Here is a 27511-nt window from a genome sequence, read left to right as displayed (position 1 = left end):
GTTTTCGCTTAAATTTCATGACTAAGATTCATGACTTAACAATGTGTTACTTTTGGTTTATTACTGCGATTGAACAAAATTGAAAATCTCATGTAGCCTATTTTTGTGGCATTTGGTAAAATTTATAATGAGACTTCCGGTGACGAACCTATTTAAGAATTTGGCAACGCTGTATCAGGCATCCATTTTTCAGACTTATTCATTCATGATGATCGGATTTTGTGCGCCTCTTTCAGTTCAGTGCCGGTTGTTTTTATTTCTGATCATCACTGATTCACAGCAAAAACAATACACGTCAGCATAGCAAAGATCGAGAAAAAGGTAGAAGCGACAAAACGCGAACGTTAAAACGTACTTGTGACAGAAGTAAGTTATTAAATTGAAGGATTTGGTTGCAACACCTTCAGAAATATTTAAGATAAAAAGGGAAATAAACGAAAATGTTACAAACAAAAATAAAAAAACAACAACCCATAATATTATAGCTTTAGCTGATATTTTCAAGAATTTTATAAATAAACATTTGCTATGAAGATCAGCCATGGTGTGTTATCAAGAGCGCTGATGGTCGTGAGGGGAACACGCCTTGATGCGTTTAGCTCATAGGTAGCAAAGAAGAGAGCAAGGTGGGCAAAGAAAACTCCACAAAAGAATCCTACATCGGGAAAAGCCATTTCAAGTGCAACGCACCAGGCCTTACACGACTCACAAAATAGTTACAACTTGACGATACAAAACAATGACTAAAACAACATCATCTTGCAGAAATCCAATTATACCCAGGGAAGTTATGTCTTGCAGATATTAAGCGTGCTTTGATATAAAGTTACGTCAATAAAGCCATAATTATAAGACCCCAGACAGCTAAACTCATCATCTCTACATCTATCCAATGTCAGCAAACGTTGAATCAATGCAAATATTACAGGCCTGGCTAGCTGGGATCTAGTAGTGGCATGTCACAGTACTGTACTAATATGAGAAGTTTGGGTTATTGTATTTGAGGCTTTGAATCACTGATGCATGCCCTGTTACCGAGATAGGCTGAGTAAAGTTTTAGATTGTTGGTGTTGTTGGCTGTTAATCATTCCATTCACTACGTGCTGCTGATTAAAGAGCTGTCTTTGACAGGCCTCGAAATTCGTTTTTGTTGACGGCGGACAAACGTGTCCGGTCTGAGCAGCTATCTCGGCGGACAATTTAAGTTTCACGGCAGACACACCAGTTTTAACGTCGATCGTCATGTTTAATCACTTTATCTTGATAATTCTTCGGCAGTGGCTACCGGTATTTGACCGGCGTCGGTCTTTGGATCTGAAAGACTATTTGACCGGTCATAACGTCACTATACAGGAACTTTTTTTCTTTTTCTCTTTCAAAGCAAAAGACGAGAGGCGCGTATATAAGTTCTAAATTCAACAATTTTATTCAACTCGATCCGTGGCGCGTGCGATACTTCGCCGGCTTCTATTCTAGAGGGAATGAGTTCGATACTCCCCGGAAGCATTCCTTTTTTTTTTTAACTCAATTTTGTCCCGAAGTACATTTTTGCAGTCAATTTTTAATTTGAGTTGCATTACATTTACATACCATTACCATTTTTTTAAAAGAAGCATTGTAGGCTATATAACTAACTCGTTGAGAGCAAAAATGTAATGCGTCGTTCGGCAAACACGGTCACATCAATCAATCAATCATTTTATTTTTTGTCATTAACGCGTCCGGGACGAAAAAGATACTAACTACAAAAATCGATATAAACCTACCAGCACGTTAATGAATGGGAAAAGGTGGCAAAACCTTGAAAGGTTTAAAACGTGCCTGAATGAAAAATTATGTAGTAGGTTGGCTATCAGTAGTTAGCACGGCCACAAACGGAAAATTACCCAGAGAAATTCTCAAATTCCAGCAAATTAAAAAAACTCTAACTTTATTACTCACATTTGAAAAAACATAAAAAATTGGGCTCTAGGCAACTCAAATTAAAAATTGACTACAAAAATGCACTTTGGGTCAAAATTTAATTTAAAAAAAAAGAAAAAAAGAATGCTTCCGGGTAGTATCGAACTCATTCCCTTTAGAATAGAAGCCGGCGAAGTATCGCACACGCCACGGATCAAGTTGAATAAAATTGTTGAATTTAGAACTTACATACGCGCAGGGCTGCGATTTTTTCTTTCTTGTCGAACGACCAAAAGTTCTACGCTTGTTTGTCGAATAGTAATATGACGTCACAAGAGTCAGATTAAAAGCGTTTGGTCACGAGTTACCGCACAAGTTGTGTGGTATCAGAGTCACTTACTTTAAGCTTTTAATCGCATGCTGGTTGAGTGATTCCATCTACGACGGCAAAAACATTGCCGTCGCCAAATCAACACACCTTTGATTGCTGCGACAATTGCCGTATGCTTTAATTTTTAATCAAATGAAATTTTATGCGCTTCTTCATTGCGTGTCACACGGCGGTAGCCCAGAGCATCACACAAGCTATTTTATGCGCTGACAATGCTCTTGTGAACTGTAAAAAGTTTGCAACCTTATAAATACCGGCTTATTGTTACGCAAAAGTTTTCTTTCATCGAATGCTTATTGTTTACCGGTGTCGTTGCGAATATAAATCATCGTGAAAGAAGATACAGTTAAAAAGTGGAATTTACCTGCTATAGATTATCAAACAAAAGGAAAAGTTAGTGTGGTATTTTGCAAAATTTGTAAAGAATTTTATGACGGAAACAAATCGGAATTAAAAAAGCTACGGGGTCAAGTTAAAAAAGTAGTACAAAATTGGATAAACAGTTCTTCGGCAGAAAAGAAAAATAATGCTTCTGATCATATGGCATTGCGCGTTCATGAACGGGCAGTTTTGCGTCTTCAAGTATTCCAGTGACGATGCGACAGCTTCATCCTCCCATACGGCGTCTTATGATTCCGATTTTGACAGCTAGTTCTTTATCAAACAGACTCGTGTTTGCTCGCAGTATCTCAATTGTGCCGAAATTGTGTTAGTGTAAACGTAAATCGAGGCAATCATCTCGCAGTGAGATATTAATTTGTTACCGGTACCTGGTTGAACAATTAACGATATTTTATGATATTTCAAAGTTGCTAGATGTCGAATTAATGTAAAACAAACGTAAATTTCTTCTTGGGCATTGTTACGCAGGCAGCAAAATTCGTTATTTTTGCATTGACTTCACGTCTGTAGATGTTGAATCAATGTAAAAATGATGATTTTTGCTGTCCGGGTACGCAATGTAACCCGCTAGGAAAAAAAATTAAATAGATTTGTGCTGACTCGAACGTTGAATCAACCCAAAATTAACTTACTTTTCCCCCTGAATTATTTAACGTGACAGCGTGCGTATCGCTACTTTTGGTATTATTACATCACTACAAATCAAACAGTGCGGTCGTGACTCGTGATAGACTATACTCTAGTATATTTTTCGCTTCTCGTTTTTTCGATGCAACGTCTGCAGACGTTGAATCAATGTAAAAACGACGGGTTTTGCCAGCTGGGTTGTGTGCTTTTGTGAATGCAAATGCAAAATCGCCCATTACGTAATCACAGAAACCCTTTTAGTGGATGGAAGTCAAGTTGCAGCCGTGTTTATCCGTCTACTATTCTTTATTCACATTGCAAAACATTTCTGCAATCTTGGAACAACAAGTGCATAAGTCAGACATAAATACAAACTTGCAAACACGTTGACAACTAAAAGTAGCCTACTTCGGTTATTTTATCTATAAAAGAAACCCGTTGTGTCGAATAGCACAAAACGTGTGTGGCGAAATGTTTGATGCCAGGCGTTGGAACTTCGATCAAAGCATTCTCCCGCAGTGTTGAAAATGGCGGCGCTGACGCCTTGGGACTTTCTCGTGTGAAGCGACGCTTTTAGACCTTGCTTTGAAAGTAGCCTACCTGGCGCAAGAAAGTTTACGTAAGTCAGCACTCTTGTGATTGCATCACGTGATGCCCCCCCCCCCCCCCCGATTGTTCCTCGACCTGACGACGTTTAGTCCTCTCTCAGTTTTTTTTCCTGTTTATTTTCCTTTTTTCGTTTTTTTTTTTTTTTTCTCAAGGCATGGCGTTTGTCGAATAGTGATGGCGCGTGTCGAGTGACCTCGTCACCGAAAAAGGCAAAAATCGCAGCCCTGCATACGCGGTACGCGCTTCTCGTCTTTTGCTTTGAGAGAGAAAATGAAAAAAGTGCCTGTATATTGATGTCATGACCGGTCAAATAGTGTTTCAGATTCAAAGACCGGCGCAGGTCAAATAGCCACTGCCTAATTCTTCGCCATTCGAGAACTATAGCTAGTACGGTTTAGAAGGCTTTTTAAGCGAACTCACTCTGAAAGGCTTTTTTTTTAAGCAAAATTTCAGTGAACTCACTCTGAAAGGCTGTCGTCAGACCAACGACGTGCGCTTGAAGAGTCAAAGCGCTGTGTAGCTGCTTAATACGCCGCATAACTTCCACCGAACGAGGTCGCGTGGCTTCTTGCGTCACAATGCTCTGGGTACGAGTCGGAAAACTTCTATACTAACGCTAGTATTTTCTGCTGTGTTTTCCCTAGGCGTTTTTTTTTAGGTTTATTTTTGTGTGTCATGTGAGCGAAAGTGAGTTTTTTCTCGGCCTTTTCTTTCTTACTGTATACCAAAACTTAACAAATTTTGTAACCAACCGTGCCTTATCAATATTACTCGGAGATCAAAGCCAGACATTGTGACGTAAGCTTCAACTAAGTTGCACGTGATTAGTGTAGAAGTACTCCATACTCCCATCGATTCTTAGCGAAGAATTCACCTTTGTTACGCTGATTCAACGTCATCAATCATTGAACCAACGTAAAAATCGAAAGTTTTCCTGCTTGAATGGAAGCTAAGGGATACAGTACTGTATTCACATTTTGTAAATGCGCGCTAGAATGCGCGGAAAATTATATTCTTGCAACAATGGTTCGTGCTATGCAATGACGGTTTGTATTGCTAGTTTCTGTGTTATTTCTCGGCAGACAAATATGACCGATCTAGATAGTACTTCCCGCGGACATCACATGCTTTGACGGCGGACATGACCGCCGTGAATTTCGAGGCCTGTTTGAAATGCATAGTTAAGCACATACGGTACCCCGAGAGCCGAACCAGCGCCGTTCGATCTTGAGTTTTTTTGTCAAGTGATCTATTGGAGAACTATTCCATTGGATGCAAATCAAAACAACCATTTGCGTCTACCTCTATCAGAGATAGATGGTCTAAAAGCCCTTGATGAAGATATAACTGCAGTCCAAAAATAACCCTCAGCCTTGAGGTTGCAAACTTACGATCCTATTCAATCTACAGCAATGATTGATAATAGCAACAGCCATTAACTTTCTATAATTTTGAGGCCAGTGTTCAAGTCTGGGTTTTTTTTCACTGAGACTTTTCGGTCATTTGTCTGAAATGACTTGTGAAAAAATTCGGGGTTTGGGGGTTTTTGGGGTTTGGGGGTTTTTGAAGGTTTTGGAGTTTTTGGTGGGTTTTTGGGAGTTTTGGGTTTTTTTGGGGTTTGGGTTTGGGGTTAGGGGGTTTAAATTAGGCTACGGTACCCAATAATTTTCAAAAAAAAATTTAAAAAATCACCGAATAGAGCTCTCACTGAAAAAGGCTCTCACCGAATCGGACTCACCGAATAGTAGCAGACCCGCTGATACAAACCAAAATTTGCACTTCCTGACTAGCTACAACATTAAGTTTTGCTGAGAAACGTTGTGTTTTATCTCGAAAGAAACATTTTGATCAAATTGACTATATATTTTTTCGGACATTTTGACCAAATTGACTATTTTTTTCGGACATTTTGCTAAAAAATCGGTCAATGACCTATAAATGACCAAAAAAAAAACAGGTTCAAGTAGTTAAAAACAAAAATTTGCAATACCAATTACCTTTATTACTAGATTGCTTACGAGAGAAATTTTTTTTTTTGCACACTCATCGATCAAAAACTGCATTTTTTCAAGTATAGTCAAGTGGGGTAAAAAAAAATAGTGGGGTTATTGGGGTAAAAAAAACCACTTACCATTTCACATCTAAATTGAGTAGATATTCACTCAACTTTTTTAGTGTCTGTTTAAGTGGTCTTTGGAGATTACTTTGAGGGGTAGAGGAAAAAAATTGGATTTGACAAAGAAGAGCTATGTTAAATAGAGTAAATATGGCCAGCGAAGGGTGCAAAAAAAGGTTTGGAGGAGTTTATTAAAGGTTTTTGCTAAATTTTAGTGATAGGTAGTATGAATGTTTTAATGTTATATTGTGAGTACTATGTTGTGAGGCTACTAGATGCAACAAAGACTGGGGCCTCCAAATGTTTGTGTAAATTTTTATTGAGGTGTTTTTTTTACCCCAATAAAATTCGTTGATTTGGGGTAAAAAAAAAACAGTGCATTTCATGGAATGTTTTGGCTTTGTATTGGTGTTATGTCAACTGCCAAGCAGTATATCACCAAAAAATACAAAAACAAACTTCTGGATGCATCAGTGCCGCCACGATCAGTGCCAATGTATGCATGTGTTATGCACAATCAATTGATGTTTTCTGGAGTTGGGGGTCCGAGGTTAAGGTTAGTGTTGCAGGTTAGTCGATCAATAGCGCAGATTGAGAGTACAGAGTGATCCATTGATTGATAGTGCACAACACATACAATCATACGTACACAAACTGTTGTTTTATTTCCTGTCTGTTGTTTTTTAGTTGTATGTTCATTCACAAACTGCTGGTTGACTTTTTAGGATTCACGATCCGCGAAATTTAATCGCCCACTTGCATGTTCAAACCAGAGCTGCAGATAAAATTCAGGATGGCGTGCATAAGTATATAAGTATATACTAGACACAATTTTTTGTCTTGCTGCTGTTTTTATTACAGTAATGAGACTTTGCGATTTCACAATGTGTATTTTAATAAAAAGTGCATACAAAAATTGTGGGCAAAATCGTCCATGACCCTTCCGGTTAGAGCTGGGCGATATTGGTAAAATAATTTCGATACGATATTACCAAAAATAAAACGATATTATCTAAGTTTCGATATTTTACGGCGAATCGCAAAGCACGGCTTTCTATAACTGCATGAAAAACATACTGAGCACTGGTACTGAAATGAGCAACATTTATTGCAAACAATGCTGCGATTTAACTGTCGCTGCGATTTAACTAAAGATTTTGGACAAAAATGTCAGCATGTTGACATTGCAGGGTTTTAGGCACGATGTCTTCTTGGAAACAATTGAGCCACTAAGTGAAAACACCCTTTCACTACTAACACTGGTGGCTTGAATGCACAGAAGTTTTCTTGCAACTTTTGCAAGTGTAGAAAAAGTCAGTGCATTAGCTCGCCACCATGTACAGATGGAGCTATCCTTGTTGATAGTTTTTGATGCAAAATAGAGATGCAGCTGTGAGTAGCAAAACAAAATAAAGTAGGCCTATCTACCTAGCTGTAGCTACGGCCGCTACACTATGCTACGGCCGCTACGCTATGCTACGTAAATTCAGTCAGCTTGCAAGTTTCCTATCGTATTTGCCGGACTTCATCCTTCGCAACAACGTAACACGTGGGAATCAATAAGCAGGATTGCGTAATCACAAAGACTGCTTGCAATGCGTAAACAATGCACACTGCTCGCAATGCGTAAATAATGCACACACACTGGGTTGTCTGCGCATGCGATGTCTGTGTCACTGCGCATGAGAAAATGTTGCTACAGTATAATTTCAGTACATTTATAAACGATAAAATCGGAGCTTTGTGAATAAATATCGCTGCCGAAAAAATATCGTATCGAAATATCGTAATATCGCCCAGCTCTACTTCCGGTCAGTTCCAAGTATGGGTTCAGCATCTCTCACAGTCCTTGATTTATGAGTTACACAAAGCTTCTTTCCTCTGGTGGAGAATCATTTACATTACATATGAAATCAATAGCAAAACATATGAAATCAATATTATAATAACAAAGAAGAAGAAGCTGCTATACTAACAGGTGTTTTTTTTTAACCCCATGAAAATTTTTTTTTACCCCAAAGCTGGGGTAAAAAAAAATTCAGATATTTTGGGCATAATTTCCAAACCAGTTAATGGATTTAAAAAATTTCATTGGGGGATGATAGACATACATGGTCTGCATATTGTGACCAACTTTAGTGGTCATACTTGATAAGCTAAAAAATCTAGGACAACCTTTCTGAAAAAAATTTTTTTTTACCCCACTTGACTATACCCCAAAAAAGTGATATTGATCTTCAAGATCACGATCCTGATCTTCAAGATCACACTGTTGGGTGATCTTGATCTTCAAGATCACGCTGTGGGGTGATCTTGATCTTTAAGATCACGTATTCTTGGTGATCTTGATCTTCAAGATCATCCAAACAGGTGATCTTGTTCATCTCTGCTGGTAGCTTTGTTTAAAACTTGTGTTTGTATTTTTCATTAAGTTTGTTCTTTTTGTTTTAGATCTTAATTACCGATATTATTTTAATCTTATAATTTGGTTCTGTATTGATTAAACCATTTTATAACCAGTTATTTAAAATAAAACAATTTTTCAGCTGTGTATAACTGTATATTTATATTTTTATTGTAATCCACCAATCCCCAATATATTCATTATCCTGTCAACAGCTTATAAACGATTTGCTTGAATCAGCTTTGGATCATGGATCGGGGAAATGGTGGAAATGTGACACAATCCACTAGTGTAATGCAGAGAAAAGCTATAATAGCTAAACTCAAAGCATCTGGAATTACAAGTAAGAAATATTTATTAATATCATTGGTATTTTTGCCTATTTTGTGTTGATTTTGAAAGGTCTGTTGTTTTCATATGGAAATGTTATCATTCAATTGCGGAGTACTTCAATTGTGTTCATACTTCATATTGATATTTTAGCCATCAAAATTTTTCACATCAGCTAGATTGATTAAGAATTATGGTAGGAAGTGTCATAAGTTGCCAACAAGAATTATTGATCACTGCAACTTTCAAAAATCATTACAATACAAATTTCAATCAATTTTTTAGGCTTGTAAAAATGCTTATTGTTTCTATGGCAATCAAATAGGATCTCGTCATAATCATTCTATATAATATGTATTGTATATCTACTGTATCTTTAACAGATCTTTTTTTCTTGGTTTTAATGCAATACTTTGTTTTATGTCTTAAAAATACAAAATTAAAAAAAATAACCCATTCAATTGCTTCATCATTTGTGTGGCCCTTATGCATTATTTGAAGTAAGCAATAAGCATGCGTGTTGAAATGGCACTGAATCAGTCAATCATAACAACTGAACAAACCAATGAGAATATGTGTGAAGACTGATATAAATTAAAAGTAACAAAATGTTTGTGTCTATACTAATTTAAAGATAACATTCATGCAATGCTGCTACATATGCCATTGTTGTGGGATCAGCACCGGTCTACGACTTAATGCCGTGGCCCAAAACACGAATGACGCCATCCCTTGGTCGCAAGGCCAAAATGCCACAAGGCATGAATGACGCACTGCCTGAATGCTGTAATGAATACGAGACTTGGTTATTTCGTACTAAAATTAATTATTATTTTTTAAAAAGTTCTGTTATGATTGCTTTGAGACTATCAATACAAGTCGTTTTCATGGGTGCACAAAGTGAAAATGGCCAAATTATGTTACAAATGCGTTTATTAGAGAATAGGTAAAACTTCAAATTATTCACCAAAAATTGCTTCTTACTAAATATTAATCTCAAGTTAAATATTTGTGCTTTTGATGTGCTCCCCAATCCCCATGGGCGGTCCACGACATTAAGGCGCAAACAAAACAGCTCGAGACAAAACGGCGCAGAGACAAAATGGCGCAGAGGCAAAACGACGCAGATACAAAATGGCGCAGAGGCAAAACGACGCAGACAAAACGGCGCCAAAGTCAACGTAACAAGCTCAGAACCCTTTCCTTATTTTTTTCACATGTTTTGGTCAATTCCTCTTTGTCATGAGTTGCCAAGGGTGGTGGGGGGGGGGGGACTTGTATACCAGCTCCAAAAATCCTTATTCACACATAAACTTTTGTTATGGTTGCAGAGTATTATCATTCTATACATTGACTTTGGCGCCGTTTTATTTGCGCCGTTTTGCCTCTGCGTTGTTTTGTCTCGCGCCGTTTTGTTCGCGCCTTAATGTCCTGCTTCGCCTCATGGGCCCCCAATGAGTCACGCTACGCTACTGCACTCGCCTGAATAATCCATATAATTATCTAGTAATTATCTAAATAAATAGATGCCATTGCCATCGTGGGATTTCGAAATTGTCTCCACACAGAATGTTATATTGTAATCATGAAACGCTGTTCTATGTATGAACCTAAAGCTTCTTCTTCAACAACAAAAGAGAAGTGTAACTGATCTCTTGTGTTGTTGTTGAAGCAGTGAGGAACGAGATTAACTGGAGGGAGTCAGACTTGAACTTTGAGTGTGCCAGACGTTTCTGATTAGTAATATTTCTCTGCAGACGTGTTCAACTGTTCATTAAGATTAAAAAGCAACAAATGAATTAGTGGTGCCTTTATCTATATATACAGTACTGGACAATTTATTATGTTTTTTTTTATGTCATAATGGCATAAGTCTCTACTACAATGCCAGCAGTTCAGTTGAGCCTTTGTGACGTCCATTATGACATCACAATGTGGGGCTGTTGAATACTGATTGTGTAGAATGGCAGCTTCTTTGATTTGGGCCACCGTTACAATTATTTCTGAGCTTTCAGTTATCGGAAAAACAAAAAAATTGAGATTTGCTGTAAAATTGTCCAAAAAAAAATCCATAATAAATTGTCCAGTACTGTACTTTGTTATATAATTATAAATTGCAAAATTATGCCATATTAAAAAAAAGAGTTAATGTAAAATAACCAAGTCTTATCTTTATTTGATAATTGCAGAAAACAATTTTGTTTGTGTGAAAAATGAAATTGCTACAATGACAAATTAAATTACTACCATATTTAAAAAAACAACTAAATTTAAATTACCGTATTTTACGAACCATAAGGCGCACCGAACTATAAGGCGCACTGTCAATAAATTGCTTTGATTAGTTTTTTGTTCATACATAAGGCGCACCGGACCATAAGGCGCACAGGACCATATATAATAGTATATCAGTACTGGTTTTGAGTGTAGGCAATAAAGCACTACCGCACTTGATCCATACATAAGGCGCATCGGACCATAAGGCGCACGATCAATTTATGAGGAAAAAAAAGAATTTAAAGTGCGCCTTATGGTCCGTAAAATACGGTAAGTGTAAAATTGCTGCCGCAAAAAAAACAATTAATTTTAGTAAGAAATAACCAATCCTCACGTCATTCATGCCTTGCGGCATTTAGATCTTACAACATTTATTTTATGCGGCCGAAGGATGGCATCATTCAGACTCAGTGTTTGATCTTAACGCTAGTCCGCTAGCCAATGGCTAGTGAAAATTTGCGCGGACTAGTAGAAATGTTGCAGTACTAGTCCAATTGGCTAGTGAAAATATTCGCCGGTGAAAAGTTTTGGTTTACAAAATGGCGATTGCCAGAGGCAAAATTGCACGACAAAGGCTGCAAAGTCTGTCAACTGAGCACGTGACTACTTTTTTCGTTTTTCCCCTCTTTGGATTGCTACCTTGTCGTAGTTGAAGAGCTCGTGTGCTTCCGTGACCTAAAGAGTTATGCTGACCCAACAAGCCAGACAGGTCTGACGGTAGAGGCCTAACCAAACGCAATCCATCCAATAGTCCACTTCTTTTGACAGTGAACGAATATTATGTATTGTACCACCCTGGCGAGTGGCGTGTCATCTCGTACTACAGATGGACGCAAACACAATGTAATATTACAACATAAATAAATATTAAGCACACACCGCATGCCACATTTATTTTTTATGTTTTAAAGTTGCATTGTTTGCGTCTGTAGTACGAGCAGGTGTTTTTGTGCATACTGTTGCTCTGTGCGCACTGAAATCTGAAAGCCTTTGAGTCATTCCATTATAATTCAACAGATTTTCTTCAAAAAGTCAACCCGCCCCTCTTAGAATTTTTTTGTTTTTAAATATGTTGATGTGCATGAAATTCTGAATGCAACAAAAAAAAAATATGAAAATTGATCAACCGATTTACTAGATATGCCATTTTGAAATTTGTTGATCACTTGGTGGCGCTGATGAGTTGCCAAACATAAAAATGTCATTTGTTGCGCCCCCTGATGATAGAGAGGTGATCAAACATTCAATTTCACTATTTTTAAGGGTGAGGATTCCGAAAATGCAAGTGTTTTCTGTGTATTACTATCACAAAAAAAGTTATAGCAACTTCTATTGTTTTTGGGTGGTCGCAAAAAGATGCCCAAAAAACCTTGTGGGAATCCACGTAGAGTGAAAAAATTTTTTTTGTAAGATAGTCAAAGAAGTCTTTTATTACAAAAAAGAAAAAAATTAGAGGTGTTTTTTGTGATTTTTTTTTAATATCAGTTTAAAGTAAAGTATGGTTTTCACAGAATTTGTCCATTTCCAAGCCTTACATTGTTGCTTTTGTGTCATGTAATAATAGGCACACCAATGACATCATAATAGTTATTATTTCTTAACAATCAGCCTGTTAGTTGAGGTTCAAAATGGCTGCTCTTTTAAACCTGACTGCTTCCCTATTGTGTTTTCTGTCTGAGAACACCCTGTGCAGGTTAGTTAGTGGGTGTTGTGAGTAGAAGGTATTGAGATGGAGGATTGCACTGAACTTGGAAAAAAAGTAGTAGTGCTTGTCATTTGAAATGGTATAGCCGTAAAGACAGCTACAGAGCTTTGTCTGACCTTTCTGAAACTGAAACAAAGTTAGTTCTATGGAGATCTGGGATTGAACTTGAAAAAGAGGAACTGCCAATGTCAACAATTTGCAATCATCATTTTGCTTACTTTCTGAACGAATATTCGAATCATTAAATATTGATTTCAAATGACAAGTACTACTACTTTTTTTTCCAACAGTGCAATCCTCCATCTCAATACCTTATACTCACAAGTTACAACACCCACTAACTAACCTACACAGGGTGTTCTCAGACAGAAAACACAATAGGGAAGCAGTCAGGTTTAAAAGAGCAACCATTTTGAACCTCAACTAACAGGCTGATTGTTAAGAAATAATAACCATTATGATGTCATTGGTGTGCCTATTATTACATGACACAAAAGCAACAATGTAAGGCTTGGAAATGGACAAATTCTGTGAAAACCATACTTTACTTTAAAATGATATTAAAAAAAAAATAACAAAAAACACCTCTAATTTTTTTCTTTTTTGTAATAAAAGACATCTTTGACTATCTTACAAAAAAAAATTTTCACTCTACGTGGATTCCCACAAACCTTTTTGGGCGTCTTTTTGCGACCACCCAAAAACAATAGAAGTTGCTATAACTTTTTTGTGATAGTAATACACAGAATACACTTGCATTTTTGGAATCCTCACCCTTAAAAATAGTGAAATCGAATGTTTGATCACTAGACCTCCCCAATCCCCGGACTTTTTGTTGTTTTCATCTATATTGTGACTTTTCTGCATGGGTTTTCAATGCTGATTTCAAAAATATTTATAAAATTTTTTTTTCGATCAACGTCTGGGAAGTTATTTGCTGTTGCTTAGCAACAACTTTTCATAAAAATTACAAAAATCTCCTTTAAAACCCCTTTACTTTTAACCTGGTATCCTGATATCTAGATTATCTGAAAGCATTTCTTCTGCTGAAGAATTTAAAAATTTTTTTATTAAAATTGGACAATCGGTACCAGAGTTATGACCGTTTAAGTACCCAGATTATGCAGTCACGCATGACTGATTTTTGTTAATTTATTGCCAAATGATACTAGAAAAATAGTGAAAGTTGCTGTCAAGGGGTTTTTGGGGGTAAGGAGTTCAAAAAATATATTAAAAAGTGTCTCAGAGCAACAGAAAAAAAGTTATTAAAAAATTGATACGAACAGTCATGCATGAATGATTTTGTCGCAGTCGCTTCATTCCTACAATGAGATGTATTCCTTAGGTACCACAAACGTTAAATGCCTGGAGTCATATACAGTATAATGTGGAACCGATCATCTCAATGTAGCTAATATCTGGGTACCCATTGCACTTGATGTTAGAATACACGCTTCATTGCTCGGAAAGAGCTCTGATCAAGTGCAAGATGGTCACAGTCCGCCACAATTTCAATAGCATCTCTCACCCAGCATAATGTAGTCTATGTATCTAAATCATGTGGCAAAAAATGGATTAAGTCAGCTGAACTTAACGATAACCTTCTGTAATGCATTTCAGGTTTCACTATTGATCAGTTAGCATTTTCTACTTGTATCTTGTATGATTAATATAGCGTATTGTATACACTTCTACTGTCTAATATTCCGTGTGTATTCATGTATCCATCATGGAGCTGAGGAAGAGTAAAATAAACAATGGTGGTTTGCTTGGTAATTTGCAGCCTTTAAAACATTTTAAGGAAGGACAATTTAGACCAACTACTGGAGATGTTCTTCAGAAATACATATATCATCTTCAATTAAATCCTCGTAACCACCAGAGTGGGAAGCTCGCAGCTTGAGATCCAGCAATATGTCCAGCAAAGTATGGCAGCCTGCTTGCATTCCACTGATGACAAAACAAAATATCCAAAACAAAATTATTCGTTTGGTTGATGAATACAAGAAATACAAACATGACAAAAAAGGAATCTGCTGCCTTAATTAAATTTCGAGAAACACTGACAACACGATTTAGGATATCTGCTAAGAATGTCGAAAATCTTATTAACAAAAACAAAACATTGCTACCAGAAGATAAGGCAGAAAATATACAGTTTCTTAAATTACTTGAAACAAACCAACCAGCATCTCTTGGACCCTTGATAGAAAGAGGTTGAAACGCTTCAAGAATTATGCATTGAAGAATCGAATAAAGGTAATAAAGTATGATGTATGTTTATTCCCAGTATGCTTAACAGCCTAATGATTTTTAAAGTAACATACCTATTAATTTTTGATACGGATGCATAAACAAGACATTTTTTACAGATAAATGCAGATTCTCAGTGCAGATTCAACTTAATTTATTGGGAAAATGACGAGGAGAGGAAATTAAGTCCTGAGGTAGATGGCTGAGAATCTGCATTTATCTGTAAAAAACGTCTTGTTTATGCATCCGTATCAAAAATTAATAGGTATGTTACTTTAACCCTCTGTCTACCGAAAAAAAAATAAGCAAGTTTTACCGTTGGGGTCCATTGGACCCCAAATTTCCAAGTACTTGTTTTGAACAAAAAAAATCAGCTTCGATGATGAAATTAAAGCTCAACAGGAAAGGACGTAAAAAGACTTTAAAAATCATAACTTATAAACACTGTAGAAAAACCAAAAATACTCGAAATTTAACAAACAAGTCATACAGTAGCCCATGCACAAACCAAGCCGATACGGAATTGGTCTATTCTTGAGCAATGGTCAAACTATTGAGAGATTTGGCTTTTGGATTTGGCTAAAAGCGCATATTAGGCCTACATATTAGGTCACAAGAAATATTGTGAGCTTATGTATTATCGCATTCATTGCAAATGAATTGCAAATGTTCTTGACAAACGTTCAGTTGGCAAGAAGTACAGAATTGTCTGCTTTTTGGCTTTGTGTCTTTCCCAAAAATAGCATCTAGCATTCTTTGATTTTGGCGCCTGATCTTCAACAGCTGTTTCTTTTATTTTGTTGCGGATTTAGATGTCTTGTTGATATTGGAGTCGAAGCTGGTAATCCAGCAAGCTCTTTTTCTAGTTGGATCTAAAATTTTCTTCTCTTTCATACATGCATGCTTCAATGTTGTACTGCTATTTTCGGCTTGCAATTGATGCCATATCACAAAAGCATTGACAGCAGTGACATCGATTATATTGTAAAATAGAGCTATCGGCCATTTTCTCCTCATTATTTTGGAAGTGTATTTCCTAAAAATGCTGTCAATAGTGTCGACTACTCTTTTAGTGCTGTTGTGATACAAGATTACTTCTATTGCAGCAGGCTTGGGGTCCGTTGGACCCCACTGTACAAGATGCTATTATTTTTTTCTATGCTACCAAATTTTGTTTGAAATCAATAATTATTATATTGTCCTAAAGATCAAGCAAAGCTGTGAAAAGTCAAGGTGTATCAATATCGCATCTGCTATATGTCCTGAGAAATCGCAGAGCAAAATTTGTTTTGGGGTCCATTGGACCCCACGGTAGACAGAGGGTTAAAAATCATTGGGTTGTTAAGCATACTGGGAATAAACATACATCATACTTTATTACCTTTATTCGATTCTTCAATGCATAATTCTTGAAGCGTTTCAACCTCTTTCTATCAAGGGGTCCAAGAGATGCTGGTTGGTTTGTTTCAAGTAATTTAAGAAACTGTATATCTTCTGCCTTATCTTCTGGTAGCAATGTTTTGTTTTTGTTAATAAGATTTTCGACATTCTTAGCAGGTATCATAAATCTTGTTGTCAGAGTTTCTCGAAATTTAATTAAAGCAGCAGATCCCTTTTTGTCATGTTTGTATTTCTTGTATTCATCAACCAAACGAATAATTTTGTTTTGGATATTTTGTTTTGTCATCAGTGGAATGCAAGCAGGCTGCCATACTTTTGCTGGACATACTGCTGTATCCCAAGCTGCGAGCTTCCCACTCTGGTGGTTACGAGGATTTAATTGAAGATGATATATGTATTTCTGAAGAACATCTCCAGTAGTTGGTCTAAATTGTCCTTCCTTAAAATGTTTTAAAGGCTGCAAATTACCAAGCAAACCACCATTGTTTATTTTACTCTTCCTCAGCTCCATGATGGATACATGAATACACATGGAATATTAGACAGAAGTGTATACAATACGTTATATAATCATACAAGTAGAAATAGTTTTCATAGTGAAACCTGAAATGCATTACAGAAGATTATCGTTAAGTTCAGCTGACTTAATCCATTTTTTGCCACATGATTTAGATACATAGACTACATTATGCAGGGTAAGAGATGCTATTGAAATTGTGGCGGACTGTGACCATCTTGCACTTGATCAGAGCTCTTTCCGAGCAATGTAGCGTGTATTCTAACATCAAGTGCAATGGGTACCCAGATATTAGCTACATTGAGATGATCGGTTCCACGTTATACTGTATAAGTGTATATGACTCCAGGCATTTAACGTTTGTGGTGCCTAAGGAATACATCTCGTTGTAGGAATGAAGCGACTGCGACAAAATCATTCATGCATGACTGTTCGTATCAATTTTTTAATAACTTTTTTTCTGTTGCTCTGAGATACTTTTTAATATATTTTTTGAACTCCTTACCCCCAAAAACCCCTTGACAGCAACTTTCACCATTTTTCTAGTATCATTTGGCAATAAATTAACAAAAATCAGTCATGCGTGACTGCATAATCTGGGTACTTAAACGGTCATAAGTCTGGTACCGTACCGATTGTCCAATTTTAATAAATTTTTTTTTTTAATTCTTCAGCAGAAGAAATGCTTTCAGATAATCTAGATATCAGGATACTAGGTTAAAAGTAAAGGGGTTTTAAAGGAAATTTTTGTAATTTTTATGAAAAGTTGTTGCTAAGCAACAGCGAATAACTTCCCAGACGTTGATCGAAAAAAAATTTTATGCATATTTTTGAAACATTGAAAACCCATGCAGAAAAGTCACAATATAGATGAAAACAAAAAAAAGTCCGGGGATTGGGGAGGTCTATTGATCACCTCTCTATCATCAGGGGGCGCAACAAATGACATTATTATGTTTGGCAACTCATCAGCGCCACCAAGTGATCAACAAATTTCAAAATGGCATATCTAGTGAACCGGTTGATCAATTTTCATAATTTTTTTTTTGTTGCACTCAGAATTTCATGCACATCAACATATTCAAAAACAAAAAAATTTCAAGAGAGGCGGGTTGCCTTCACTTGTTGAATTATAATGGAATGACCCCTTTACTTTAGTTAGTTTCAGTCTAAGCCAAAACACTTATCTTAGTACGTCATCAGACAAGTGAAATGTCAGTAAACTGGTCGAACTAGTAAAAAATTGTGCGGGCTAGTGAAAACGGGGAGCAACTAGTCTTGTGGGCTAGTGAAAAAAAAAGGTTAAGATTGACCCCTGAGACTGCATCATAAAGTTGTGTAATGTGTATCCATCAGCAGTCAGCACATTCTGTCACGGCCGACATGACATGGGACAATTGACTGTTGCATGGCTGACCTGTCGCTGGAACATCTTACTTCAGGGTGCATTTCACTGTGAGACTACTATGCATGAATTCTATTTCGTTCATTGAGCATATCTTGTTGTAATGCAAATGCTATCCAATATATAATATTTAAAACAAGAAAATACACGTTACCAACTAAGAAAAAAGCTAGCCTAAGCTTCACCTGGAAGTATGATGATCTCACATTACAACTACAGTACGGTATTCGTCACAGTACTGAGAAACAGACTGTTTAGTACTGTTTACTGTTCGGAATGATAAAAATATCGACACTTTGACTTTTGTGTGTTATTGTTATAAAATCGCTTTTACTGCACAGCAAGTGAATAGAGTCGTTAGCTTGGCAATAAGAGCAACAACAGACATAGGCATGTCATTTATCAAACAAAACACAATAATAACATAATAGAAATGTAACAAAATCAAGTAAAAATAAACATAAGGTTGTGAGTGATACACCCAACACGTCGGCCATGCCCTAATGTCATGTACCCTCTTTGTGTTAATAGTGAATAGCGATATTTATATTTTCATTACGTAATCAGTTGTGTCAATACTGTTGAAAGATTTTATTTTATTCTGTTATTACTTTGGTGTTGTTTTGTTAGAGAAAAAAGTTGAAGAAGAAAGCATCAGTGATGATGACCAAGAATACAACTTTGAAAAATTGAAAACATTTCATATTCCACGTAAAAAAGAGCAGCAGGAAGGCAAAGGTGGTTTTGTGTTTGTTAAAATTTGTTTCCTGTGCAGTGGATAATTTCTTTACATGTTTTAAAAATTAAAACATTGGTTATAAATGAAGACAACAAAGTGCTCTATTCTGTTACAATGTACTGCAATATACAGCAAGTAACAACCATGTTTCACAAAATGTAAGATTTCATTTTTGAGAATATGGCAACTTGAAAAATGCTGTTGCAGTACTCAAACTGTTAAACATCAAGTAGAAAAACCCACTGACCAATTTGCTAAGTATTTGATCATAAATGACTTCATATAAGATCGGAAGATAGAGTACAAAAGCAAAAGAAATATTCACTAACAGACTAACAACATAATAAAACTAAACGTTTTTCGGCAAGAACTCTTTGCCCTTATCAGAGCATACCTAATACATCTAAACAAAAACAAATAACTTTAAATACGGTAATGGTCATGATAAGTGACTGAACAAATAACTATTCCTTGGATGGTCTTTTGTTGCCGCTAGCTATCTCGCAATTTGTTGTCTAGTGATTACACTCTAGTATATGTTACAGTATATATACCTTTGGTAACCGGAATGGCTCGTTTCGGTGAGTCCGATTCGGTGAGTCCGATCCCTATTTGGTGATTTTTTAAATTTTTTTTTTAACTATGGGGTACCGTAGCCTAGTTATCATTGCCGTTTTAGGGTTAAGGGTTAGGAGTTAGGGTTAGGGGTTAGATGTTAGGAACTCACCGAATCGGACTCACCGGATCGGACTCACCGGATCGGACTCACCGAATCGGACTCACCGAATAGTAGCAGACCCTTTGGTAACTGTTCTTCAGTTGTGTGAGTACTTAGCTCAGTGCATATTGCAGTTCAGTCACTTATCATTACCATTATTTACATTATATATATTTGCTTTTTCTATAGATGTGTTAGGTATGTTCTGATGAGGGCAATTAGAGTTCTTGCTGAAAAGGTTGAATTTATTAAGTTGTTAATATGTTAGTAACTTGTATTTCTTTTGAATAATACTATTCAACCCTATTAAGTTATTGTTGGTCATCTGTTTATGGTATTGTAAAATTACTTTTCTTCCAAAGCTATAAAAGCAAAAGAAGTTGGTGAAAAATCAACGTTTATGTTTGTGGTTGAACCTGATTATTAACCTGTTGAACTGTAATTGAACCTGTTGAACCTAATCCTAAATAATTTTGCTTTGTAGACATCATGACCGATCTTCCTCTGAACTCTCGTGAATACACCCATGCTTTGTATCCCAATGTCAAGGCTTCTTTTTTATATCCACACTCTTCAAGGAAGATAAAAATAACTAAAGCTGAGTTGATCAGTAATGCGCAATTGCAAAAAGAGGTAACCAATCCGTGTGTTATTTAAAAGTGAATCCATCATTTCATCAAGTACTTTAGGAGAACTGTATTTTTTTTTAAATATGTTGTAATGGAGTTGTTTGAAAAAGTTATTTAAAAAAAAATAATGTAAAAATGAAGCTATTTTTATTGATTACATTTCCTTGTTATGTGCTTTAAAACCTGATTGTATGACTTTGTGAAAATCAAAAACATTTACTGTACTGCTGGGTTGTAGTTATGTGGGTGCCAACATAAGAATCTATACATGGAAGTACAAGGCCCTTGAGTGCATTTTGATAATAAAAAGCCACAGCTACCGCTCACTTAAAATTAAGTGCTTTTTTGCATACATGCTATTGGTAGTCTTATATCTCTAGTGTGTCACAAAAAGTTCACAAAGAGCACTGCCAACTGTATTTGTTTTAAATGAGCTCACACTCACAGCAATTTGCTCCGTGGTAACTCTCAATGTTTGTAGTATATTGCGTTGTTTGGTGAAGAAATGGGATACATTTCATTTTTGATTTGCTTTGATAAAACTGATAAAAACTAACAGCCAATCTAACTGTATGTATGCGTTATGGCTAAACAACTGACAAAACACCGATGTAACCTTGTTGAGTGCGATTTAATTTTAATGTTCTGTTGCATATTAGCCTATTTCCAGTGAGCGATGGTTCCATATTTATTAAATTTATTAAAAGGTCTGTTCAACATTTTTTTTATTTGCAAAATAAGAGGTTTTACATTGAAAGTTTGAGGTATAATATATATAAGTTTTGGAAAATTTGAAAACTTTTGTATCTTCTTTGCAGTTTTTAGAAAAGAAAAAAGATATGAAAGACAATGGAAGATTAGATAAAGAATTATCAGAATCTCTCGCTTATCTGCACTTTACCAACCGAGATGAGGTTATTGCTTGTTGGATCGATTGTGTTTTCTTTTTCCTAATTGTTTGTCTTGCCAATGCATATTTTTTTTGTGAAAAATACGAACTGCCACCAACAGTCTTTTCAGATCTTGAAGTCAAAGCAATAGATTAACTTGTTTTTGGGACACTACTTGCCCTGAGATGTAGAATTCACTGGTATATTTTGCTTTGTGCGTGTGATTGAAGAAAGCACGAAAAACAACTGTGATTGCACTGACTGCTAACTACTCAGACAGCAAACCCCGTTCTTTTCTACACCCGTCTGCAGACGTTCAATCAATGTATAAATGACGAATTTTGCTGTCTGGGTAGCAGTTGATGCGCAAGAGGCATTCACATATTACACATATGTACGATTGTACGTAGGTTACCAACATCTGCGAGAATGGTTTGTCAGTTGACAACTGCAACTTGGTATCTCTCGGAAAGCCCTCTATGGGGGTTTACTTGTGCAAGCATGCTGATATTGTGTCTCCTTCTCCAATCAAACCAAAGGATGTTGGTTTTATTCTCGTTTTCAAGATCACCAAGGTATGTGAGCTCGTGCAGTCTTCGTTTTTTTAAACACTAAAACAAACGTTTAGCTCAAACTGTTATGCAGATGTAGTTGTGGGAAATATAACTGTTACGTTGAAGATCAAGTCAAATAGAGGTCGTTTTGCTGTATATCTTGTTGTGGAAAACGTTTGTTGAAACTGCCATATTGAACAGCTGTTGTTCTAAACATTTAAAAAAAATCTTGATGTGAGTCAGTTCTTACGAAAAAAGAAGCTCAAGGGTAACGTATGAGGCATGTCACGATGTCATGTTCAACTTATAACAGCAGCTTTCTGTAGGTTTAATTTACCGCACGGGTTAACCACAGTCTTGTATAAAATTACCAACTGCATGCACAGCTTCCAGTCATCTGAAGCCAATTTTTTATTGTTTAATCTTCACTCATGCTACTCAGACAACAGAGCAACCGTTTTTTATATTGAATTAACGTCTGCAGACGTTAAATCAATGTAAAAAAACGGTTGATTTGTTGTCTGGCTAGGGCAAAACAAAACTAGTCACCGAGTGTCGTTCCACTACAACCACCCAAGAGCCGACCCCGCTCTATGACTGTCACACCACGAAGCTCAACAGCGAAGGTTCAAAAGGAAATCATGCAAGAGCATACCAGGCATTGCAGGTCAGGACTTGGGAATTGTAAAGGTCGCTTTATTCAACCGTCAGGTTTTTTTATTAACTTTAATCAAAGTCGTAATGTACGGTATCAATATTGAAACATCTCTTTGCAATCAATTGAAAATAAAACATGTATGCTAACGCTTTCAAGTAGAGATGTGGAACGAATTACATTTTTCGTTGAATAGATTTGAGGTTGGTAACTGAAGATAATCCAATTGGCTTGCTTGGAATAAAGTCTCATTGTGTGAAGAATTTATCATGAATGTGAATAAAGAATATTAATATTTACAAAAAAAAGTTCTAAAATATTATTTGTCTTTAAAAGTTGAAAAAAAAAATCCTGTCAGTCCATTGACATTTTTCTTTGAACTTTGGCGAATTGCGATTCCCATTAACAATCACAACCAATGTCGTATTTCAAGTCAAGCGTGACTTGATAGAGTTCTGCCATTGTTTCAAATCGTTACCAATACCATCTGTTCCTCTTCATGCATCGTCTAACTCTTACCATGCCATTTATGGCAAGCAGCTGTTGCAAAAGAAGCAGTGCGCATGCGTGCTTTCGGTACACGAACCTTTTTACTGTATGCTTAAACTTTTCTTTGTCTTTCACAGTATTACCTGTATGAGTACGGTGAATTAGACCTGGTGTCCAGGCCTCGACACATCCTTCCTCATGCGGTGCTGCATTACACATGTGTTGATTATGACAAAACCGTCCAACACAGAGACAGGTAAGCGGAAACTTCATTGCCTGAAACACTCTGCAACCGCTCAATGTTAATTTCGGTTGAAATTGTGTTCCGTTTTGCGTTGGTCATCTGAACGAATATAGATTGAACTTGATCAGAGTAGCCTGCGCGGGTGTTTTTAATTACAGTACCGCTATCTAAAAGAAGCATGGACTCGGCTTTTACTCATAATCTTTTCCTAAAAAGGAAGTGCTGTGTCTTGCGGCTTGATGTAGTTTGAAAGATTTTGAAATACATCTTAGAACACTAGGGATCCTTCTCACCCTTATTTTGTTTCCGCAGCTTATCCTCGGCGCTGGAAAGCTCCTCCGTCGAAAGCGACGGGTCGAAATCCGGTTTGCCTTCGACTTCTGATTTGCAAACTTTCTGTTTGTGGAAAGGCAAGCTTCTGGTCAAAGGAGGCTTGTTTTGCAATGTGCAAATGACTACTAACGTGGACACAGCTGTTAACAAAGCTTTTCTGTGAGTTTATTTTTCCAAATCTGCGCATCTTTCTAGGAAACAGATGTTGTTTTTCTACGTAGAATATTGACGCCCTACTTAAAACGTACGGTACTTCGAAAGATTCAATACATGTGCCATTCTGTTATCTGTAGTTTATCAACTGAAGAAGCAAAGCACGTACCAAGATAGGAAGTCATAGATTATTGTATTCTGCGCAGTATACAATCCTTATTATTGTTTTTTATGCGCAACGGTCAACCATGCGAATTGTCTTTTATAAATAACAAACTTTTTTTTTCGTATTTTTCAGTGACAAAAACATAAACGTGAAGTCCATTGTTTCGATAGAGAAGTTTTCGAGATTGATTCCTCCTTCCCTCCTGGGTAAATCGGGAAAGAAGCACAACAGTAAGTGGTTACTTTATTTGACCAGCCAGAAACACTTGAAAGATATGTAATCTTAAAATCTTAAGAATTTTCCTCGATGTTTCATTTATAGAAAATGTATGACAAAGTTTAAATTACACCAAGTCATCGTGCTGCAGATCGCGATTTCGGATGCTGAATCATATTAGAGTAGTGGTTCTTAACTTTTTCTTAGACATGCCTCCCTTTAACAATGATTTATTGCTTTGCCCCCCCCCCCCCCAATTTTGAACAAGTGTAACACCGAACACAATTTTGTTTTTGTGTACGTGTTTATTGATCATGTACATGTTAGAAAGATACCGCAGGCTACTTGAAATTCCTTCTCAGCAACTACATTTTTAATCAGGGTTTCGGTATTTTACCCAACCCAAAAAAAAAACGGGTGTTTTTTTTTTAAAAAAACCGACTTAAAAAACCCAGAGCAAACCCATCGCATTGTTGCTTCACAATAACGCAAATTCAGGCAAAATGTACGCACTATTTTCAATCAACACACAATTTTTCTACTATAGAATGTCAAACAAAAGCAACACATGAAAACTTAACTGCCATCCAAGTACCCCTAGAAAATTTCTTGTAAACCCTTATGGCTTCGCGAACCCCAGGTTAAGAACCCCTGAGTTAGCACGTTTCCTTGGACAACCATCAAACCTTCGTGTGGAAAAGCAAAGTATGCTTTTATGACCAGACTCCATGTTCTTACACTTATACAGACGACTGCAAGGAGCTCCAGCTTTATAAACCCCCAATCCCCCAGCTTTGGTTAAGTTGAGCACTTCGATAACTAAACTTTTAGTCACTTTTTATCGGTAATTAAAGGTTTGGATTGAATGCCAAGGCTTCGTGATGAACAATTAATGCAATGAATACTAACCCTAAACGAATTTATTCTTTTTCTCATACAACGAAATCAGATCGCAACAAATGCTCCGTCTGCATAAAACCCACCCTACCCGCGATTCCCAGTTTTTAAAAAAAAATGTGAACTGCAAAAAATAATAGGCTACAGGACATTGAAACTACTGCACACTGCAAAAGGATTAAAAGGCGTTGTAGAGCTTACGCCCTCCATAACAAGTGGTTGGTGCCCCTTTCGGTTAAGAACCACTGTCTTGGAGGAATTAGTGTCATTTAAACTTTGTCACATATTTTCCTTGAATATTGAATTTCCAGGCATTGCATTTTATGGATCCGTAATTGGGCTTTTTTTATCACCAGCAGGACTGGGCGTGTAGTTGTTTTTTAATACGTTAAATTGCCTATTCCATTATTTTTCTTTCACTTTTGGCTTTAATCCTGCGAATATGGGGTTCGCCGGTGCAAATATTTTTTCTTAGTCGTTCAAAACTGCGTCATTATTGAACTGCGCTCCTTTCTCTTTTCAGTTCTTTACCGAAGCAGGAACTACAACATCTTCATGCTGACCCCATCTGATGAAAGCGGGTTTGGAAAGTTTCGTCAACTCATCGCTCACCTTGTTCAAGAAAATGCTATTGCCGTTGTTCCTTTACGCATGGCAAGTTGTATGTACCTCATGGCCAAGAGTCGCCTCACGATTCAGCGCATGGGGCTTACAGCCCCCTATGAAGATCACAAGAAGCCTAGTACCCATTACCTCCATGTGCTCATTGTAACCCCAAAAAATCTATCTTCGAAAATCAATGGTATGTTTGAAGAATTGGATTCATTTTGTTTATTACTTGTTGAAAATTGAATTCTTGAGAGTTTATAGCCACAAGTCATGAAAAAATAGTTTTTTTTTACTTTACAAGCAGCTTAGCAGTTGCAAAGATATTGTGCTAATTTTTCTACTTAAAAAACAAAACTTGACAGCTCTGAATATCTAATTCAATTCTTTCCTATTTGAAATATGCTTCGTACGTCGAAACAGGGAAAGTGTGTTTTTTGCTTGCCTTTTTCTTCCTAGAAGAGTTGTGATATCAAAATAAAAGCATAGAGAAATAAAACATAGTAACTTTAGCGGGATTAGCATACTTTATTTCACAGAAAATATAACATAATTAAATAAAATAAACTCAAACGTTTTCGACACGTACGTGTGTCCTCATCAGGAATTAAATCTGCAATACATAAAATGAAAAATCGTAAGATAAATTTGACATGCACTGTCACTGTAACGACACTCTGGACTGAAAGCACAAACTGAACAAATGATACGAGAATGATTGCGAGTAAATTATGCGGTGGGAAACAGATCACGTGAGGTGTAGACTACAGGCATTGGACAAAACAATTAGAACACACACAAAAGGAACGATGAGCCACAGGCGAATAACTGCCGGTTGAGAGATGGATTGTTACGTTTGATTCTTAAGGCTTCCATGATCTTAGTCTGAAAATCAGATCTGAAAATCAAAATAAAAGCCACCACAAACATCCATTCTTAAATACTTTCCTTCTTCGATATCTGAAGCCTCAACTTTGAAAGTAAATCATTGTTTTTGTTTGTGATTAGATCAAAAAGTCTATAACCTCATCACTGTCCGGAAGCGTAGAGAGTCGCAAGATGACACTAAACTGCCAGACGACTTGGATTTGAAGCTTCGTGCTATGAATATCGAGTCTGTCGCTGCCGTGGGTTCTATGCCTCCCGATCAGCTTGATAAATTGTCGGCAGCACTGAAGGATAAACGACGTTTTCAGGTAGTCGAAGATACAAATAGAGCACAATTATTGTAAGACATGCTGTACATTTAGGAGCAAAATGGTTGGAACGCTTGATTAATCTAACCAAAAAATAAAGAGTCCAAAATGTAGATGCCAAACTCATGTTCAGCAAACGTTTCAAAAACTATACTGTCTTTATCTTCAATACTATAAATGCATCTTTCCCTTGCACATTTATAGCATTTATAGCTCCTCTTACACACTTATAGCACTGAAGATGAAGGCATTATAGTTTTCGAAACGTTTGCTGAACATGCTGTATATTTCTTAAACGATTCCTTGATATTTCTGTCAGTACCGCCAACAGTTAAAGCGAAACGATTTCGTCAAAGTTACTAATTGTTATGATCAATATCAGTCGGACAATAATCTTTTAGTTGTAGTTTGCTCTATGACGTTTAGCAAGGGTGCAGGTAGAGCTTTATTTTGAGTACCGACACAGCACCTTTTTCTGAAAGACTTTCTTTCTTAAAAAACCACTATTTGTAGACCGGTGATAAGCTGCTGCTCAACTATTACAAAGACAACGAAAATTTACTTCCCACTAAGCACGGCCACAACAAGTTTGCCGGAAAGGTCGGCGCATTATGGTCATCCACATGCCAAGCACGCATGGATTACTATAAGCCTGAAGAAACAACCACTACTCAGGTATGTTGCATG

General features: G+C 36.7%; 1 protein-coding gene across 2 annotated transcripts in view; it reads left to right on the top strand.

Moving 5' to 3' along the window:
* Positions 1-293: 293 nt before the first annotated feature.
* Positions 294-27511, top strand: part of LOC145782212 (uncharacterized) — a 41618-nt gene continuing 14400 nt past the window's right edge. The window contains exons 1-13 of one of the 2 annotated variants that reach the window (XM_082593984.1): positions 294-366; positions 8667-8794; positions 18970-19077; positions 20281-20429; positions 21244-21339; positions 21726-21890; positions 22399-22536; positions 23151-23269; positions 23570-23749; positions 24042-24139; positions 25546-25824; positions 26637-26824; positions 27338-27499. In XM_082593984.1, coding sequence (XP_082450110.1) covers positions 8701-8794; positions 18970-19077; positions 20281-20429; positions 21244-21339; positions 21726-21890; positions 22399-22536; positions 23151-23269; positions 23570-23749; positions 24042-24139; positions 25546-25824; positions 26637-26824; positions 27338-27499 — 1776 coding nt within the window. In that variant the 5' untranslated portion in view covers positions 294-366; positions 8667-8700. Of the gene's footprint in view, positions 367-8601; positions 8795-18969; positions 19078-20280; positions 20430-21243; positions 21340-21725; positions 21891-22398; positions 22537-23150; positions 23270-23569; positions 23750-24041; positions 24140-25545; positions 25825-26636; positions 26825-27337; positions 27500-27511 lie in introns of those variants that run through there. The other variant, XM_082593985.1, reaches the window with a different exon arrangement.

Source organism: Aplidium turbinatum, chromosome 13, assembly GCF_918807975.1.
Source record: "Aplidium turbinatum chromosome 13, kaAplTurb1.1, whole genome shotgun sequence".
Lineage (NCBI taxonomy): Eukaryota > Metazoa > Chordata > Ascidiacea > Aplousobranchia > Polyclinidae > Aplidium > Aplidium turbinatum.
Note: the sequence above shows the minus strand (reverse complement) of the source record. Positions and strands in the feature narration are given on the sequence as shown.